The following is a 17,346-nucleotide window of genomic DNA, read 5'->3' on the forward strand; positions in this document are numbered from 1 at the left end:
GGGGAGGGGTGTCCCCACGTCCCCAATTTCCATTTCATTCTTTCTTTATTCTTTTTTTTCTTTATTATTTTTATTTTCTCTTTATTATTTTTATTAATATTTTTTCCTTTTTTTTTTTTTTTTTTTTTTTCGGGTTTTTTCCTCTTCCCTCCCCCCCCCCTCCCCCCTCCCCCCCCCCTTTTTATTTTTTTTTTTAGTTTTTATTTTTTACTTTTTGAGACTCGAAGGTTTTATTTATTACGCGAGAAAAAAAAAACAACACAAAAACACCACAAAAAAGAGGCGGAAATTATTTAAAATAAAAAAAAAACAACAACAAAAAAACACCACCACACCCCCCCCCCAAAAAAAAAAAAAACAAAAAACAAAAAAACTCACGAAAAATTAATAAAATCAAATGAATTTTTAAAATAGGGTCATCCCCCCCCCCCCCCCCTTCCTCCCCCCCCTCCCCCCCCCCCCAAAACACCCCCCCCCCCCCCAATCGGTTGGGGGGGGGGGGGGGGGAGAGCAGGATCTACCCCTCCCCCCCCCCCCCCCGGGGTGGGGCGGTATTTTTGGGGGGGGGGGAGGGGGGGAGGGGGGGGGGTGTCCCGTGGGGTGCCGAACTCTGTACGTGGGGCGCGGGGGACGTATAGAAATACGTCGTGTGAATAAAGTACCCTATGGAGAGCGCCGCCCCACTGCCCGTTCACTCTGGAGCGGAATGAGGGCGCTTTTTTTTTTGGGGGGGGGGGGAAGGGGGAGGGAGGGGGTAAAGACCCTATAGGGACTATAGGGGTGACCCCCCCCCCCAAAGACAACGGGGGAAGAGAGGGGCCCATGGAGGGGGTATAGGGTTCTATAGGGGGGGGGAGAGGGTTATCCCCCCCCCACGGGGTCTATAGGGACCCCCCACCCATATCATACCGATTCTATAGGGGTCTATAGGGTCATCCCATCACATGGGCTCTATAGGGACACCCCATCCATATCATACAGCCTCTATAGGGGTCTATAGGGTCATCCCATCACATGGGCTCTATAGGGACACCCCACCCATATCATACAGCCTCTATAGGGGTCTATAGGGTCATCCCATCACATGGGCTCTATAGGGACACCCCACCCATATCATACAGCCTCTATAGGGGTATATAGGGTCATCCTACATCACATGGGCTCTATAGGGACACCCCACCCATATCATACAGCCTCTATAGGGGTCTATAGGGTCATCCCATCACATGGGCTCTATAGGGACACGCAACCAAATCATACAGCCTCTATAGGGGTCTATAGGGACACCCCACCCATATCATACAGCCTCTATAGGGGTCTATAGGGTCATCCCATCACATGGGCTCTATAGGGACACCCCACCCATATCATACAGATTCTATAGGGGTCTATAGGGTCATCCCATCACATGGGCTCTATAGGGACACCCCACCCATATCATACAGCCTCTATAGGGGTCTATAGGGTCATCCTACATCACATGGGCTCTATAGGGACACCCCACCCATACCATACAGCCTCTATAGGGGTCTATAGGGTCATCCCACATCACATGGGCTCTATAGGGACACCCCACCCATATCATACAGATTCTATAGGGGTCTATAGGGTCATCCCACATCACATGGGCTCTATAGGGACACCCCACCCATATCATACAGATTCTATAGGGGTCTATAGGGTCATCCTACATCACATGGGCTCTATAGGGACACCCCACCCATATCATACAGATTCTATAGGGGTCTATAGGGTCATCCTACATCACATGGGCTCTATAGGGACACCCCACCCATATCATACAGCCTCTATAGGGGTCTATAGCGTCATCCTACATCACATGGGCTCTATAGGGACACCCCACCCATATCATACAGATTCTATAGGGGTCTATAGGGTCATCCTACATCACATGGGCTCTATAGGGACACCCCACCCATATCATACAGCCTCTATAGGGGTCTATAGCGTCATCCTACATCACATGGGCTCTATAGGGACACCCCACCCATACCATACAGCCTCTATATGGTCATCCTACCACCGCACAGGATGTATAAGGACACCCTTACCATGCCATACGGCCTCTATAGGGGGGTATAGGGTCATGACCCTACCATACGGGATGTATAGGGTGTATAGGACTCCCCCGCAAGCCGTATAGAGTGTACCAGGCAGCGTATAGGGTGCATGGGGCAATGTATGTACCCCCCTCCCCCGGGGATGTATGGGGTGTATACATCCTGCCCAGGGGCTGTAGGGATGCACACAGGATGTACGTGGGATGTATAGGGGGTGCCGGGAGATGTATAGGGGCAAAGAGGAGGTGCGCACAGGGTCTATAGGGGGTGTGTAGGAAGCGATGGGGGAGCGCAGCGGTATATAGGGGTACATAAAGCTGCACAGGGTGTATATAGGGGCATATAGACATCCCCAGGGGTACGTATATACCGGGATGTATATAGGGGCACCTAAAGCTGCCCAGGGTGTGTAGAGGGTTTCTATAGGGGAGCACAGTGGGGTGCGCGGGCATATAGGGGAAGGGCACAGGGAGGGCATGGGTGTGTATAGGGTGTATAGGGGCACACAGGGGGGGCATGGGTGTCTATAGGGCCGGGTGGGTGTATATAGGGGTGTATAGGTGTCTATAGGGGCACACAGGGGGGTATGGGTGTGTATAGGGGCACATGACTCTCTATAGGGGTGGGGGCACGTCTATAGGGGTGGGTGTGTATAGGGGTGCACGGGTGTCTATGGGGGGGTTGGTGTCTATAGGGGGTCTGAGTGTCTATAGGGGTGTAAGGGGGGTGTGTATATGAGCACAGGGGGGGTATGGGTGTGTATAGAGGTGGGTGGGTGTCTATAGGGGGGGGTGGGTGTCTATAGGGGCAGTTGGGTGTCTGTAGGGGTTATAGGTATTTCTAGGGGTGGGAGGATGTATATAGGGGTGCAGAGGGGTGTGTGTAGGGCCGCACGAGTGTCTATAGGGCCGGGTGGGTGTCTATAGGTAGTATGGGTATCTATAGGGCAGGTGGGTGGCTGTAGGGGTGGGTGGGTGTTGTATAGATGGTATGGGTGTCTATAGGGGCTATCCGGTGTCTATATAGAGGGTATGGGTGCCTGTAGGGGTGGGGGGGTGTCTATAGGGGTATATAGGTGAATATAGGGCTGCACAGGGAGCGCATGAGTCTCTATAGGAGGTGTACAGGTGTCTATAGGGGTGAGTGGGTGGATATGTATAGGGGCCCACAGGTATCTATGGGGGGGGGATCAGTGTCTATAGGGGATCTGAGTGTCTATAGGAGCGTGTGGGTGTGTATAGGGGCACACAAGGGGCGTGTATAGGGGCGCATGGGCGTGTATAGGGCTGGGTGGATGTCTATAGGAGGTGTGGGTGCCTATAGGGGCGGGGGTGGTAGCTGTAGGGGTGTGTATAGGGGGATATGGGTGTCTACAGAGGATATAGGTGTCTATAGGGGTGCATGGGTGTCTATAGGGTGCGTGGGTGTCTGTAGGGGTGTGTGGGTGTGCATAGGGGGATATGGATGTCTATAGGGGCATGGGTGTCTATAGGGGAGTCTCAGGGGGTGTCTACAGGGGGTATAGGTGCCTATAGGGGTGCACGGGTGTCTATAGGGGTGTGTGAGGTGTGGGTTGGTGTCTATAGGTGCACAGAGGGGTATGGGTGTGTATAGGGGTGCACGGGTGTCTATAGGGGGTCTACGGGTGTCTATAGGGTGCGTGGGTGTCTGTAGGGGTGTGTGGGTGTGCATAGGGGGATATGGATGTCTATAGGGGCATGGGTGTCTATAGGGGAGTCTCAGGGGGTGTCTACAGGGGGTATAGGTGCTTATAGGGGTGCACGGGTGTCTATAGGGGGTCTACGGGTGTCTATAGGGGTGCGTGGGTGTCTGTAGGGGTGTGTGGGTGTGCATAGGGGGATACGGATGTCTATAGGGGCATGGGTGTCTATAGGGGAGTCTCAGGGGGTGTCTACAGGGGGTATAGGTGCCTATAGGGGTGCACGGGTGTCTATAGGGGTGTGTGAGGTGTGGGTTGGTGTCTATAGGTGCACAGAGGGGTATGGGTGTGTATAGGGGTGCACGGGTGTCTATAGGGGGTCTACGGGTGTCTATAGGGTGCGTGGGTGTCTGTAGGGGTGTGTGGGTGTGCATAGGGGGATATGGATGTCTATAGGGGCATGGGTGTCTATAGGGGAGTCTCAGGGGGTGTCTACAGGGGGTATAGGTGCTTATAGGGGTGCACGGGTGTCTATAGGGGGTCTACGGGTGTCTATAGGGGTGCGTGGGTGTCTGTAGGGGTGTGTGGGTGTGCATAGGGGGATACGGATGTCTATAGGGGCATGGGTGTCTATAGGGGAGTCTCAGGGGGTGTCTACAGGGGGTATAGGTGCCTATAGGGGTGCACGGGTGTCTATAGGGGTGTGTGAGGTGTGGGTTGGTGTCTATAGGTGCACAGAGGGGTATGGGTGTGTATAGGGGTGCACGGGTGTCTATAGGGGGTCTACGGGTGTCTATAGGGTGCGTGGGTGGATGTGCATTGGGGCACACGGTTGTCTGGGGGGGTCTATAGGGGGTCTGGGTGTCTATAGGGGTGTAGGGTTGTGTACAGGAGCATATGGGGTGCGTATAGGGGCACGGGGGGGGGGGGTATGGGTACCTATAGGTGGGGGTGGCTGTTTGTAGGGGTGGGGGTGTCTATAGGGGCGCGTGGGTATATATAGGGGCACACGGGGGGGGGGGGGTGTAGGGGGTGCCTGAGTGTATATAGGGGTGCACAGGGAGGGCATGAGTGCACATATAGGGGAGTATGGGTGTCTATAGGGGGGCAGGGGTGTGTATAGGGCTGGGTGGGTGTCTATAGGGGTGCGGGTATCTATAGGAGGGATGAGTGCCTATGGGGGGGCAGGGGGGCCTATAGGGGGTGCATGGGTGCATAGGTGTCTGCCTGTAGGGGGCCAGGGGTGTCTATAGGGGCTACGAGTGTCTATAGGGTGGCAGGGGGGTCTATAGGGGCTATAAGAGTCTATGGGGGCCAGGGGTGCCTATAGGTGTGTCTATAGGGGGGCAGGGCTACCTATAGGGGGGTCTGTAGGGGCTACGAGTGTCTATAGGGGGCCAGGGCTGCCTATAGAGGGTCTATAGGGGGCCAGGGGTGCCTATAGGGGTGCCTATAGGGGCTATGAGTGTCTATAGGGGGCCAGGGCTGCCTATGGGGTGTCTATAGGGGGCCGCGGTGCCTATAGGGGTGTCTATAGGGGCTATGAGTGTCTATAGGGGACCTGGGGTGCCTATAGGGGTGTCTATAGGGGACCGGGGTGCCTATAGGGGTGTCTATAGGGGCTATGAGTGTCTATAGGGGACCTGGGGTGCCTATAGGGGTGTCTATAGGGGACCGGGGCTGCCTATAGGGTGTCTATAGGGGACCGGGGGTGCCTATAGGGGTGTCTATAGGGGACCGGGGTGCCTATAGGGGTATCTGTAGCGGCTACGAGTTTCTTTAGGGGGCCAGGGTGCCTATAGTGGTGCCTATAGGGGACCGGGGGTGCTTATAGGGGTGTCTATAAGGGCTATGAGTGTCTATAGGGGACCTGAGGTGCCTATAGGGTGTCTAAAGGGTACCGGGGCTGCCTATAGGGGTGTCTATAGGGGACCGGGGCTGCCTATAGGGTGTCTATACGGGTCCAGGGCTGCCTATAGGGGTGTCTATAGGGGCTTTGAGTGTCTATAGGGGACCTGGGGTGCCTATAGGGGTGTCTATAGGGGACCGGGGCTGCCTATAGGGTGTCTATAGGGGACCGGGGGTGCCTATAGGGGTGTCTATAGGGGTCCGGGGCTGCCTATAGGGGTGTCTATAGGGGACCGGGGCTGCCTATAGGGGACCGGGGCTGCCTATAGGGGTGTCTATAGGGTCTATGAGTGTCTATAGGGGACCGGGGCTGCCTATAGGGGTGTCTATAGGGGTCCAGGGCTGCCTATGGGGTGCCTATAGGGGACCGGGGCTGCCTATAGGGGTGTCTATAGGGGCTATGAGTGTCTATAGGGGACCGGGGCTGCCTATAGGGGTGTCTATAGGGGTCCAGGGCTGCCTATGGGGTGCCTATAGGGGACCGGGGCTGCCTATAGGGGTGTCTATAGGGGCTATGAGTGTCTATAGGGGACCGGGGCTGCCTATGGGGTGTCTATAGGGGTCCAGGACTGCCTATAGGGTGCCTATAGGGGACCGGGGCTGCCTATAGGGGATCTATAGGGGACCGGGGCTGCCTATGGGGTGTCTATAGGGGACCGGGCTGCCTATAGAGGTGTCTATAGGCTGCGCGGAGGTACCCACAGGGGCTCCCCCGGAAGCGGTGCGGGTTCCGCCCGGAGCGGTGACACCGACGGACCCGACCGGGCGGCGCCTTCCGGGGACGATCCCGTTCCCGCTCCCGCTGTCCGTCCGTCCGTCCCTCCGTCCCCCTCCCCCTTCCCCCCGGTCCGCTCTCAGCTCTCCCCGGTCCCCGGTGCCGGTGCGGGGGATGCGGCTGCCGCCGGCGCTGCGGCTGCGGGTCGGTACCGGTACCGGTGTCGGTCCCGGTGTCGGTCCCGGTGTCAATGTCGGTGTCGGAGCCGGTCCCGGTGTCGGTCCCGGTCCCGGTCCCGGTCCCGGTGTCGGTCCCGGTGTCGGTCCCGGTCCCGTTGTCGGAGCCGGTCCCGGTGTCGGTCCCGTTGTCGGTGCCGGTGCCGGTGCCGGTGGCAGCGGGTCGGTGGGTACCGGGTACCGGCAGGGACAGAGCCCCGAGCCCCGGACCCGCGAGTACTTCTACTACATCGACCATCAGGGACAGGTACCGACACCGGAGGGGGGGGGGGGGGGGGGGAGGGGGGGAGGGGGCACACGGGACACCGGGGGGGGAGGGGGGGGGAGGGGGGGGATGGCGGCACCGGGACGGATCCCGGAGAGATGCCAAAAAAAGAGGCGAAATGGACTCCAAATACATCCCGGAGGGACCCCGTGATATGGATATCCCCTCCCCCACCCCCCCCCGGGGGATCCGGGATAGACCCCAAACTGATCCCGGTCAGATCCCACATAGATCCCAGATAGATCCCAATCGGACTCCAGTCCGATCCCACATAGATCCCAAACAGCCGCCCAAAAAAACCCACATGGATGGACTCAGGACAGATCCCGGACAGATCCCAAAGAAATTCCCAAAAGATCCCAAATAGGCTCAGGACAGAGCTGGGATGGATCCCGGACAGACCCCAATCAGATCCCAATCGGACTCCAGTCAGATCCCAGATAGATCCCAAACAGCCCCAAAAAAAAACCATGGATGGACTCAGGACAGATCCCGGACAGACCCCAAACAGATCCCACATAGATCCCAAACAGATCCCACATAGATCCCAAACAGACCCCCCAAAAGAAACCGGGATGGACTCGGGACAGATCCCAGACAGACCCCAGATTCCCAAAAGACCCCAAATAGGCTCAGGACAGAGCTGGGATGGATCCCGGAGAGACCCCAAACAGATCCCGATCAGATCCCACATAGATCCCAATCAGATCCCACATAGATCCCAATCAGACCCCCCAAAAAAACCCCATGGATGGACTCGGGACAGATCCCAGACAGACCCCAAACAGATTCCCAAAAGATCCCAAATAGGCTCACGACAGAGCTGGGATGGATCCCAGACAGACCCCAAACAGATCCCGATAGATCCCAATCGGACTCCAGTCAGAACCCAGATAGATCCCAAACAGCCCCAAAAAAACTGGATGGACTCGGGACAGATCCCGGACAGACCCCAAACAGATCCCACATAGATCCCAATCAGATCCCACATAGATCCCAAACAGACCCCTCCAAAAAACCCTGGATGGACTCAGGACAGATCCCAGACAGACCCCAAACAGATTCCCAAAAGACCCCAAATAGGCTCAGGACAGAGCCGGGATGGATCCCGGAGAGACCCCAAACAGATCCCGATCAGATCCCACATAGATCCCAATCGGACTCCAGTCAGATCCCAGATAGATCCCAAACAGCCCCAAAAAAAGCCCATGGATGGACTCAGGACAGATCCCGGAGAGACCCCAATCAGATCCCACATAGATCCCAATCAGATCCCACATAGATCCCAAACAGACCCCCCAAAAGAAACCGGGATGGACTCGGGACAGATCCCAGACAGACCCCAAACAGATTCCCAAAAGACCCCAAATAGGCTCAGGACAGAGCTGGGATGGATCCCGGAGAGACCCCAAACAGATCCCGATCAGACCCCAATCGGACTCCAGTCAGATCCCAGATAGATCCCAAACAGCCCCAAAAAAACCCCATGGATGGACTCAGGACAGATCCCGGAGAGACCCCAATCAGATCCTACATAGATCCCAAACAGACCCCCCAAAAGAAACCGGGATGGACTCGGGACAGATCCCAGACAGACCCCAAACAGATTCCCAAAAGACCCCAAATTGACTCAGGACAGAGCTGGGATGGATCCCGGAGAGACCCCAAACAGATCCCAATCAGATCCCACATAGATCCCAATCAGATCCCACATAGATCCCAAACAGACCCCCCAAAAGAAACCGGGATGGACTCGGGACAGATCCCGGACAGACCCCAAACAGATTCCACATAGATCCCAATCAGATCCCACATAGATCCCAAACAGACCCCCCCAAAAAACCCCATGGATGGACTCGGGACAGATCCCAGACAGACCCCAAACAGATCCCATATAGATCCCAATCAGATCCCACATAGATCCCAATCAGACCCCCCAAAAGAAACCGGGATGGACTCGGGACAGATCCCAGACAGACCCCAAACAGATTCCCAAAAGATCCCAGACGGACCCAGGACAGATCCCGGGCAGACCCAAACCAAACCCCTGACAGATCCCACATGGAGCCAGGACAGATCCCAGTTGGATCCCAAATAGAATCCACAGGGACCCAAGACAGATCCCAGACAGATTCCCCTTCCCAAAAAAAAACCCCAAAACCAAAAAACCTGGATGGGCTCAGGACAGATCCCGGATAGATCCCCCACAGATCCCGGATAGATCCCAAATAGAACCCACGTGGATCCAAGATCCCACATGGATCCAGGACAGATCCCCAACAGCCCCTGGATGGATCCCGAAAGGATCCCGGGCAGATCCCGGACCTTCCGAGGGGCCTTCGGGGTTTTGAGCTTTTTTCCCACTTTTCCACAGCTTTTCCTGGATGACACCAAAGTCAAGAACTTCATCACCTGCTTCAAAGGTACCGGAACCCCCAAAACTCCCGCTCTTAATTGGGGTGCAATCCTTAATTGGGAGTCAATCCTTAATTAGGGGGCTCATCCTTAATTGGGGTCCGATCCTTAACGGGGGTGTTGACCCCTCGGCAGTGGGGCCGGGAAGAGGGGGGGGAGGGGATCACCCCCTCCCCCACCCCCCCATCACCTTTGTAGGTGGCAAAGCAGCCGCCGGGCGCCATTTGCATATTAATTAGCTTATTAATTAAGCAACCTCCTGCCGTTAATAACACCCGGCTTGCGCTTCCCGGCGCGCTAATTCCTCCCGATCCCACCGCTCCTCTTCCCTCCGCCATCCATTCCCAACCTCCACCCAAAATAAAGCGGAATCCCATTAACGAACGACTCCCCTCCGCTAATTACCCCTGCGCGGGGGGGGGGGGGGGGGTGTTAATTACCGGGGAGCTGCGTTGCTGACGTCCGTCCGTCCATCCCGACAGACGTAGCGTTCCTCACTTTCTTCTTCAAGCGGTTGGAGCCGAACCGGAGCGGTCGTTACGAGGGGGAATTCCCTTTCCTTTCGCTCTGCGGTCGGGAACGGAATTTCCTCCGTTGCGACGATCGTCCCATCGTCTTCACCCAACTCCTTCCCGGCGCCGGAGAACACCGTTTCCTTTCCTACTGCGGCGGCGGTGAACGCTTGACCGTCCCCTTCCGACCGGAAAGTTTGGTGATGTTGCCGGATAACGGGCGGCTCTACCACCCGGCGCCGGGAAAGACGGGCGGCGTAGGTTTGGTGCGGTCGGCGTTGGCCATGGAATGGAGTTCCTCTTTCGAGTACGGAGCGGGATCGGCGCGACCCCCTACGCATTTCCTTTGGGAAGGGCGGCGGTACCGGCTCACCGAGGAATTGCTGCCTTTGTTACGCGCCGGCGGAAGGGGCGGCTGCGACGGGGAAACGCCGGCTGTCTCCGTCACCCCGCGGCGGGGGTGAGTTGGGGACACCGCAGTTGTCCCCGTCACCGATGGGACGGGGTTGAGTTGGGGACCCCAAAACCATCCCCGTCCCTAATGCCGACAGAGAGGCACAGCACCCCCCCGGCTGTCCCCGTCACCCCACACCAGAGCCGATTTGGGGACCCCAAAACCATCCCCATCACCCCCACAATGCCAACAGAGAGGCACAGACCCCCCCCGGCTGTCCCCGTCACCCCACACCGGGGCCGAGTTGGGGACCCCAAAACCATCCCCGTCACCCCCACAATGCCAACAGAGAGGCACAGACCCCTCCGGCTGTCTCCGTCACCCCGCGGCGGGGGTGAGTTGGGGGCACCGCAGTTGTCTCCGTCACCGATGGGACGGGGTTGAGTTGGGGACCCCAAAACCATCCCCGTCCCTAACGCCAACAGAGAGGCACAGACCCCCCCCGGCTGTCTCCGTCACCCCACACCAGAGCCGATTTGGGGACCCCAAAACCATCCCCGTCACCCCCACAATGCCAACAGAGCCACAGACCCCCCCCGGCTGTCTCCGTCACCCCACACCAGAGCCGATTTGGGGACCCCAAAACCATCCCCGTCACCCCCACAATGCCAACAGAGCCACAGACCCCCCCCGGCTGTCCCCGTCACCCCACATCAGAGCCGATTTGGGGACCCCAAGACCATCCCCGTCACCCCCACAATGCCAACAGAGAGGCACAGACCCCTCCGGCTGTCTCCGTCACCCCGCGGCGGGGGTGAGTTGGGGACACCGCAGTTGTCCCCGTCACCGATGGGACGGGGTTGAGTTGGGGACCCCAAAACCATCCCCGTCCCTAACGCCGACAGAGAGCCACAGACCCCCCCCGGCTGTCCCCGTCACCCCACATCGGGGTTGAGTTGGGGACCCCAAAACCATCCCCGTCACCCCCACAATGCCAACAGAGAGGCACAGACCCCTCCGGCTGTCTCCGTCACCCCGCGGCGGGGGTGAGTTGGGGACACCGCAGTTGTCCCCGTCACCGACGGGACGGGGTTGAGTTGGGGACCCCAAAACCATCCCTGTCCCTAACGCCGACAGAGAGGCACAGCACCCCCCCGGCTGTCCCCGTCACCCCACACCAAAGCCGATTTGGGGACCCCAAAACCATCCCCGTCACCCCCACAATGCCAACAGAGCCACAGACCCCCCCCGGCTGTCCCCGTCACCCCACATCGGGGTTGAGTTGGGGACCCCAAAACCATCCCCGTCACCCCCACAATGCCAACAGAGAGGCACAGACCCCTCCGGCTGTCTCCGTCACCCCGCGGCGGGGGTGAGTTGGGGACACCGCAGTTGTCCCCGTCACCGACGGGACGGGGTTGAGTTGGGGACCCCAAAACCATCCCTGTCCCTAACGCCGACAGAGAGGCACAGCACCCCCCCGGCTGTCCCCGTCACCCCACACCAAAGCCGATTTGGGGACCCCAAAACCATCCCCGTCACCCCCACAATGCCAACAGAGAGGCACAGACCCCCCCGGCTGTCCCCGTCACCCCACACCAGAGCCGAGTTGGGGACCCCAAAACCATCCCCGTCACCCCCACAATGCCAACAGAGAGGCACAGACCCCTCCGGCTGTCCCCGTCACCCCGCGGCGGGGGTGAGTTGGGGACACCGCAGTTGTCTCCGTCACCAATGGGACAGGGTTGAGTTGGGGACCCCAAAACCATCCCCGTCCCTAATGCCGACAGAGAGGCACAGACCCCCCCCGGCTGTCCCCGTCACCCCACACCAGAGCCGATCTGGGGACCCCAAAATCATCCCCGTCCCTAACGCCGACAGAGAGGCACAGACCCCCCCCGGCTGTCTCCGTCACCCCGCGGCGGGGGTGAGTTGGGGACACCGCAGTTGTCTCCGTCACCGATGGGACGGGGTTGAGTTGGGGACCCCAAAACCATCCCCGTCCCTAACGCCAACAGAGAGGCACAGACCCCCCCCGGCTGTCCCCGTCACCCCGCGGCGGGGGTGAGTTGGGGACACCGCAGTTGTCTCCGTCACCGACGGGACGGGGTTGAGTTGGGGACCCCAAAACCATCCCCGTCCCTAACGCCGACAGAGAGGCACAGACACCCCCCGGCTGTCCCCGTCACCCCACACCAGAGCCGATTTGGGGACCCCAAAACCATCCCCGTCACCCCCACAATGCCAACAGAGAGGCACAGACCCCCCCCGGCTGTCTCCGTCACCCCGCGGCGGGGGTGAGTTGGGGACACCGCAGTTGTCTCCGTCACCGACGGGACGGGGTTGAGTTGGGGACCCCAAGACCATCCCCGTCACCCCCACAATGCCAACAGAGCCACAGACCCCCTCCGGCTGTCCCCGTCACCCCACATCGGGGCCGATTTGGGGACCCCAAAACCATCCCCGTCACCCCCACAATGCCAACAGAGAGGCACAGACCCCTCCGGCTGTCTCCGTCACCCCGCGGCGGGGGTGAGTTGGGGGCACCGCAGTTGTCTCCGTCACCGATGGGACGGGGTTGAGTTGGGGACCCCAAAACCATCCCCGTCCCTAACGCCAACAGAGAGGCACAGACCCCCCCCGGCTGTCCCCGTCACCCCGCGGCGGGGGTGAGTTGGGGACACCGCAGTTGTCTCCGTCACCGACGGGACGGGGTTGAGTTGGGGACCCCAAAACCATCCCCGTCCCTAACGCCGACAGAGAGCCACAGACCCCCCCCGGCTGTCTCCGTCACCCCACATCGGGGTTGAGTTGGGGACCCCAAAACCATCCCCGTCACCCCCACAATGCCAACAGAGAGGCACAGACCCCCCCCGGCTGTCTCCGTCACCCCACACCAGAGCCGAGTTGGGGACCCCAAAACCATCCCCGTCACCCCCACAATGCCAACAGAGAGGCACAGACCCCCCCCGGCTGTCCCCGTCACCCCACATCGGGGTTGAGTTGGGGACCCCAAAACCATCCCCGTCACCCCACATCAGAGTTGGGGACCCCCCGGCTGTCCCCATCACCCCACATCAGGGGTGGGGACCCCAAAACCATCCCCATCACCCCACATCAGGGGTGGGGACCCCCCGGCCGTCCTCATCACCCCACATCAGAGTTGGGGACCCCAAAACCATCCCCATCACCCCACATCAGGGGTGGGGACCCCCCGGCTGTCCCCATCACCCCACATCAGGGGTGGGGACCCCAAAACCATCCCCATCACCCCACATCAGAGTTGGGGACCCCAAAACCATCCCCAGTCCCCGTCACCCCCACACCGTTGGGTGACAGAGCCCAGCGCCGGCTCACCGCACCGGTGGCGCCGCGACAACCGGGACACCCCCCACCCCCCCGTTAATTAGTGAATTTATTAAAACTAACGAGAGCTTGAAGCGCGTGGCCGAGCTGCGCCGAACACCCCCGGGAATTTGGGGTACGGGGTGGGGGGGGGGGGAGCCGAGGCAGGAGCACGGAGTTATTGTAGGGTCTGCCGGTAAACAGCACGGCGGTTACGGTTTTTGCCGTAACCTCGGCGCCCGCCAAGCGGCAGCGATTTATTAACCGGATTAATTAATCGGCGTAAGGAAATCCGGACGCCGATCCTGTCCCGGTGACAGGAGGCAGTGCCGGGTATTACCGGTGGCACCGGTTAACTCCCAACTTGGGGCGATGCTGGTGACGCGGTGACAAGGGAAAGGAGAAGGAACCGGGGAAAAAAAACCAGCGGGAGGAGGAGGAAACGCCAAATTTGGGGAGGAAAAGAGGGATTGGGGACCAGGGGTGAGGCCGCGGGGTGGGATTTCGGCTCCGAGCTCCGCCGGCGCTACAAGGAGAAGTAGTCGAGGGCGCCGTGACGGCAAAAACTGGCGGTCCAGACGGCGTTGGCTCTGCCGGAGCTCACCAGCATACGGCAAAGTTCGGCGCTGACGGCGGCGAACCGTTCTTCGTCCACCGCGTCTTCCGAAAGCCAACCGGAAGACGGCCGGGATGGTTCCAGCAGGTAACAGTCCACGGGGTAGGGGTAGATAACCAAGCGTAAATCCGAAAGAACCGCGGTTCGCCGTAACAAGGTCTTGAGTCCCGACGTGGAGAGGGGATTGCCGAAAAGTCCCAAGCAACGGAGGCGGGAGCAACGGCAGAGCGCCGGCAGCAGAGCCTCCAGCCGGGCATCCGTCAGCCGACATTCCATGAGGTCCAAGTGGAGGAGAGAAGCTGAAGTCTCCTCCAGGAGACGTTGGAGGGGCGGGAGAAGGTTGTCGGAGATATCGTGACCGCTCAGATCCAATTTCTTCAGCGCCGGAGCGTGGGGGCTTTGGGAAAGGAAAGCGATGTCGCCGGGAAGGAGGTAGCAGAAGGCCAACTCCAGACTTTCCAGGGGAACCTGTAGGTCGCTGCCGGAGGGGAGGGAAAAGTGAGCTGTGAACCCCTCTCCGAGGTCGTCACCGTACGAGGGGTGAAGCCGGGAAGGAGCTGCCACCGGAATAAACTGGGGCCTCAGCACAGGAGAGATACGGAGCTGCTGGAACGGGGCCAGAGGAGGCCCCCAAGATACTGGGAGGGCTGGAGCCCCTCTGCTGGGAGAGGTGGGGGGGGTCAGCCTGGAGAAAAGAAGGATCCGCGGAGACCTCCCAGCCCCTTCCAGTGCCTAAAGGGGCTCCGGGAAAGCTGGGGAGGGACTCTGGATCAGGGAGGGGAGAGATGGGATGAGGGGGAACGGTTTGACACTGAAAGAGGGGAGATTTAGACCAGAAATTGGGGAGAAATTCTTCCCCTTCCGGGTGCTGAGCCCCTGGTGCAGAGTGTCCGGAGAAGCTGTGGCCGCCCCATCCCTGGAGGTGTTCAAGGCCGGGTTGGATGGGGCTGGGAGCACCCTGGGCTGGTGGGAGATGTCCCTGCTCATGGCAGGAGGTTGGACTCAACGGCCTTTAGATGTCCCTTCCCAAACCATTTTCCGTCTCTACGTATTAAATCTTTGAATTCGGGTGGGGACGGTTCCCGTATTCCCGGAGGAACCGCGGCGAATCCCAACTCAGGACCCCGTGAAGTCCCCGCCTTCTCGAAAGCACGAAAAGAGCAGGTTGAGGACCCCACTCCTCCAAAAAACTTACCCCAGAAGTTGACCCAGTTTCCCCGAAAGCCTGGAGGAAGCCAAATTGAGCTCCTTGAGGCAGGGCAGCTTCCCCAATTGGGCGGCGAGGCGCCGAAAACCGGCGTCCGTCCCCGCCGCGAGCCGCCGCCCGTTGACGTTGCTGTAGGGCAACTTGAGGCTGAGAAGATCGGTAAATCGGACGAGGTGCGGCAAAACGGCGCAGAGACCGGCCAGCCCCAGGTTGTTGAAGCGTAGATCCACCCGCCGTACGCCGAGAGGTTCCAACGATTCCAGTAAACTCACGGTACCGGCGACGGAGAGCTCCTCGGCGTGGAAATCCCGACATTTGAGGCGGAGGGGACCGGCGGCGGTCTGTAGGGCGTCCCGTAAGACACCGAAGGACGTAGCGTTGACGAAGAGATCGGCGCGGACCTCCACGCCGATGGTTTGCCGGGCAGCCGAAGAGCCGGAAGGACCTTTACGCCGTTTGGAGCCGCGTTTCAGGCATTCGGTTTGGTGTTTGGAGACCTCGATGCAGGCTTTGGCCAACGCCACCGTGCCGGACCAGAGGCTCATCCATTGCGGACCGCGATCGGTGTCATCGTCCTGGAGACCCGTCATGTCCAGCAGCCGCAGGCGGCACCGGCTCTCGCTGAGCGAAGACAAGAAACGGGTGAATAAAACCAAACAGGGAAAGCAGGGAACGGAAAAAACGCCGCGGCCGGCTCCCGGGAATGCCGTAGCCATCCGACGGCTCGCACAAGCCCCGAGGTACGGTGAAAATCACGGTCCTGTTTTCTTGCCGCGTCACCGCAAGAGGAACCCGGTGCCAACCCACCGGCGTCCTCCCCTCCGCCCTTGGAGCTCCCAGCTCCGGGATGAACGTCGTCACTTCCCATCTTCACGAGATGGCTCCTGCCCGTCGCAACAGAGTTTGACGTGCCGCTACCCACCTTACGTCACGACAGGGCTCCTCCAGCGCCCGGCAAAGATGCGCCACGACGGCGAGGATGACAGCCTGCACGCACAACTTGCTGGGTTTCTCTCTCAAGAGGGTGTGAGGACCGCAGTGACAGTGACCCAAAAGCCGTTGGAAGCTGAGGACGGGGAAGGGCCACGTTGCCACCAGGTCCCGGAGCGCCAATGTCCGCTCATCCAAGAAAGCGGCTCGGAAGAGGACGGGGTAGAGTTCGGCGGGGAGAAGGTCCAGGGCACGACGGGCGGTGGGTCGGTGGCCGAGGAGCCGGCGGGCGCAGAGGAAGACGAGGGAGTGCATGGCGCTGTTGCCACCGGGGAGAGGGGGGGAAATTGGGGGGGAGCGTCGGGATCGCGCCGCCCCCCCCCCCCTCCCCCGTCTTGCGGCTGACCCCGCGGCGCCACGGGTTGGAGGGGCAGAATGCGGCCCCCACCCCCCCCCCCCCCCCCCCCGGGTCTGGCAGCGAGGCCCACGGAGGAGGGGCAGCCCCACGGCACCCCTAACCCAGACACCCCCCCCCAACACAGTTGTGACCCCCCTGACACTCCAACACCCCCCCCCCCATCACAAGGACACCCCCATAACCCACCCCCCCACAACAGGGACGCCCCCAGACCCCCCCTAAGCCCCCCCCCATGACAGGAACCCCTCAGCCCCCCCAACCCACACTCCCCCATCACAAGGACACCCCCCCCAACCCACCCCCCCCAAGACAGTGACCCCCCTGACACCCCAACACCCCCTCCCCCCCCCATCACAAGGACACCCCCATAACCCATCACAGAGACCCCCCCAGGCCCCCTTAACCCACCCCCCCACAACAGGGACGCCCCCAGACCACCCCTAAGCCCCCCCCCATGACAGGAACCCCTCAGCCCCCCCAACCCACACCCCCCCATCACAAGGACACCCCCCCCAACCCACCCCCCCCAAGACAGTGACCCCCCTGACACCCCAACACCCCCCCCATCACAAGGACACCCCCATAACCCATCACCCCATCACAGGGACCCCCCCAGGCCCCCTTAACCCACCCCCCCACAACAG

The 17,346-nt window shown here is 60.0% G+C and overlaps 2 protein-coding genes across 2 annotated transcripts; one reads left to right on the forward strand and one right to left on the reverse strand.

Annotated features, from left to right (window-relative positions):
- Window positions 1-6,538: 6,538 nt before the first annotated feature.
- Window positions 6,539-13,620, forward strand: LOC309685524 (UPF0598 protein C8orf82 homolog; the record flags this gene model as incomplete). Its single annotated transcript, XM_082501282.1, has 3 exons — window positions 6,539-6,847; window positions 9,240-9,288; window positions 9,763-13,620. 3 exons carry the CDS (start codon window positions 6,539-6,541, stop codon window positions 10,254-10,256), a joined length of 852 nt encoding a protein of 283 aa, XP_082357408.1. The 3' UTR covers window positions 10,257-13,620.
- A 95-nt stretch (window positions 13,621-13,715) lies between these two features.
- LRRC14 (leucine rich repeat containing 14) lies at window positions 13,716-16,599 on the reverse strand (the record flags this gene model as incomplete). The annotated part of the gene is made up of 3 exons (XM_082501283.1): window positions 13,716-14,625; window positions 15,343-15,975; window positions 16,277-16,599. 3 exons carry the CDS (start codon window positions 16,597-16,599, stop codon window positions 14,058-14,060), a joined length of 1,524 nt encoding a protein of 507 aa, XP_082357409.1. The 3' UTR covers window positions 13,716-14,057.
- Window positions 16,600-17,346: the final 747 nt, after the last annotated feature.

This window comes from Vanellus vanellus (genome assembly GCF_965231255.1).
Source record: "Vanellus vanellus genome assembly, contig: HAP1_SCAFFOLD_2095, whole genome shotgun sequence".
NCBI lineage: Eukaryota > Metazoa > Chordata > Aves > Charadriiformes > Charadriidae > Vanellus > Vanellus vanellus.